At 63.8% G+C, this 472-nt stretch overlaps 1 protein-coding gene across 1 annotated transcript in view; it reads right to left on the bottom strand.

Moving 5' to 3' along the window:
* Nucleotides 1-472, bottom strand: part of LOC104472160 (myosin-7B-like) — a gene marked incomplete at its 3' end in the record, with an annotated part of 21,659 nt that overhangs the window by 510 nt on the left and 20,677 nt on the right. The window contains exons 29-30 of the mRNA XM_010087727.1: nucleotides 318-433; nucleotides 16-208 (exon numbers count right to left, since the gene is read on the bottom strand). Coding sequence (XP_010086029.1) covers nucleotides 16-208; nucleotides 318-433 — 309 coding nt within the window. The remainder of the gene's footprint in view (nucleotides 1-15; nucleotides 209-317; nucleotides 434-472) is intronic.

Here is a 472-nt window from a genome sequence, read left to right as displayed (position 1 = left end):
GAATCTGTCCCCAACCTTGGTCTGGGCCTGGAGCTGGTGGCCCAGTTTCTGGAACTCGGCAGCCTGGCGGTTGGCATGGCTCAGCTGGATCTCCATCTCGTTCAGGTCGCCCTCCATCTTCTTCCTCAGCCGGACGGCCTCATTCTTGGCCCGGGCCTCTGCATCCAGCGTGGCCTGCATGGAGTCCATGGCGCGCTGGTGGTTGCGCCTGCGGGAGGGAAGATGCATCAGGCCTGCCCGGGGACAGCCCTGTGGGGGCCATAGTGCCAGCTCTGTCCCCACAGCAATGGCCCAAACTGTCCCCTCTCAGTGCACACCTCAGGTTCTCAAACTCCTCGTCCTTCTCCGCCAGCTTCCTGTCCACATCAGCCTTGATCTGGTTCAGCTCCAGCTGGATGCGCAGAGTCTTGCTCTCCTCGTGCTCCAGGGCTCCCTAGAGACAGTGGCAGGCCTGGGGCGGGGGCTGCTGGCG

Source organism: Pterocles gutturalis, unplaced genomic scaffold (assembly GCF_000699245.1).
Source record: "Pterocles gutturalis isolate BGI_N339 unplaced genomic scaffold, ASM69924v1 scaffold26676, whole genome shotgun sequence".
Lineage (NCBI taxonomy): Eukaryota > Metazoa > Chordata > Aves > Pterocliformes > Pteroclidae > Pterocles > Pterocles gutturalis.
This window is presented reverse-complemented; position numbering and strand designations above follow the sequence as displayed.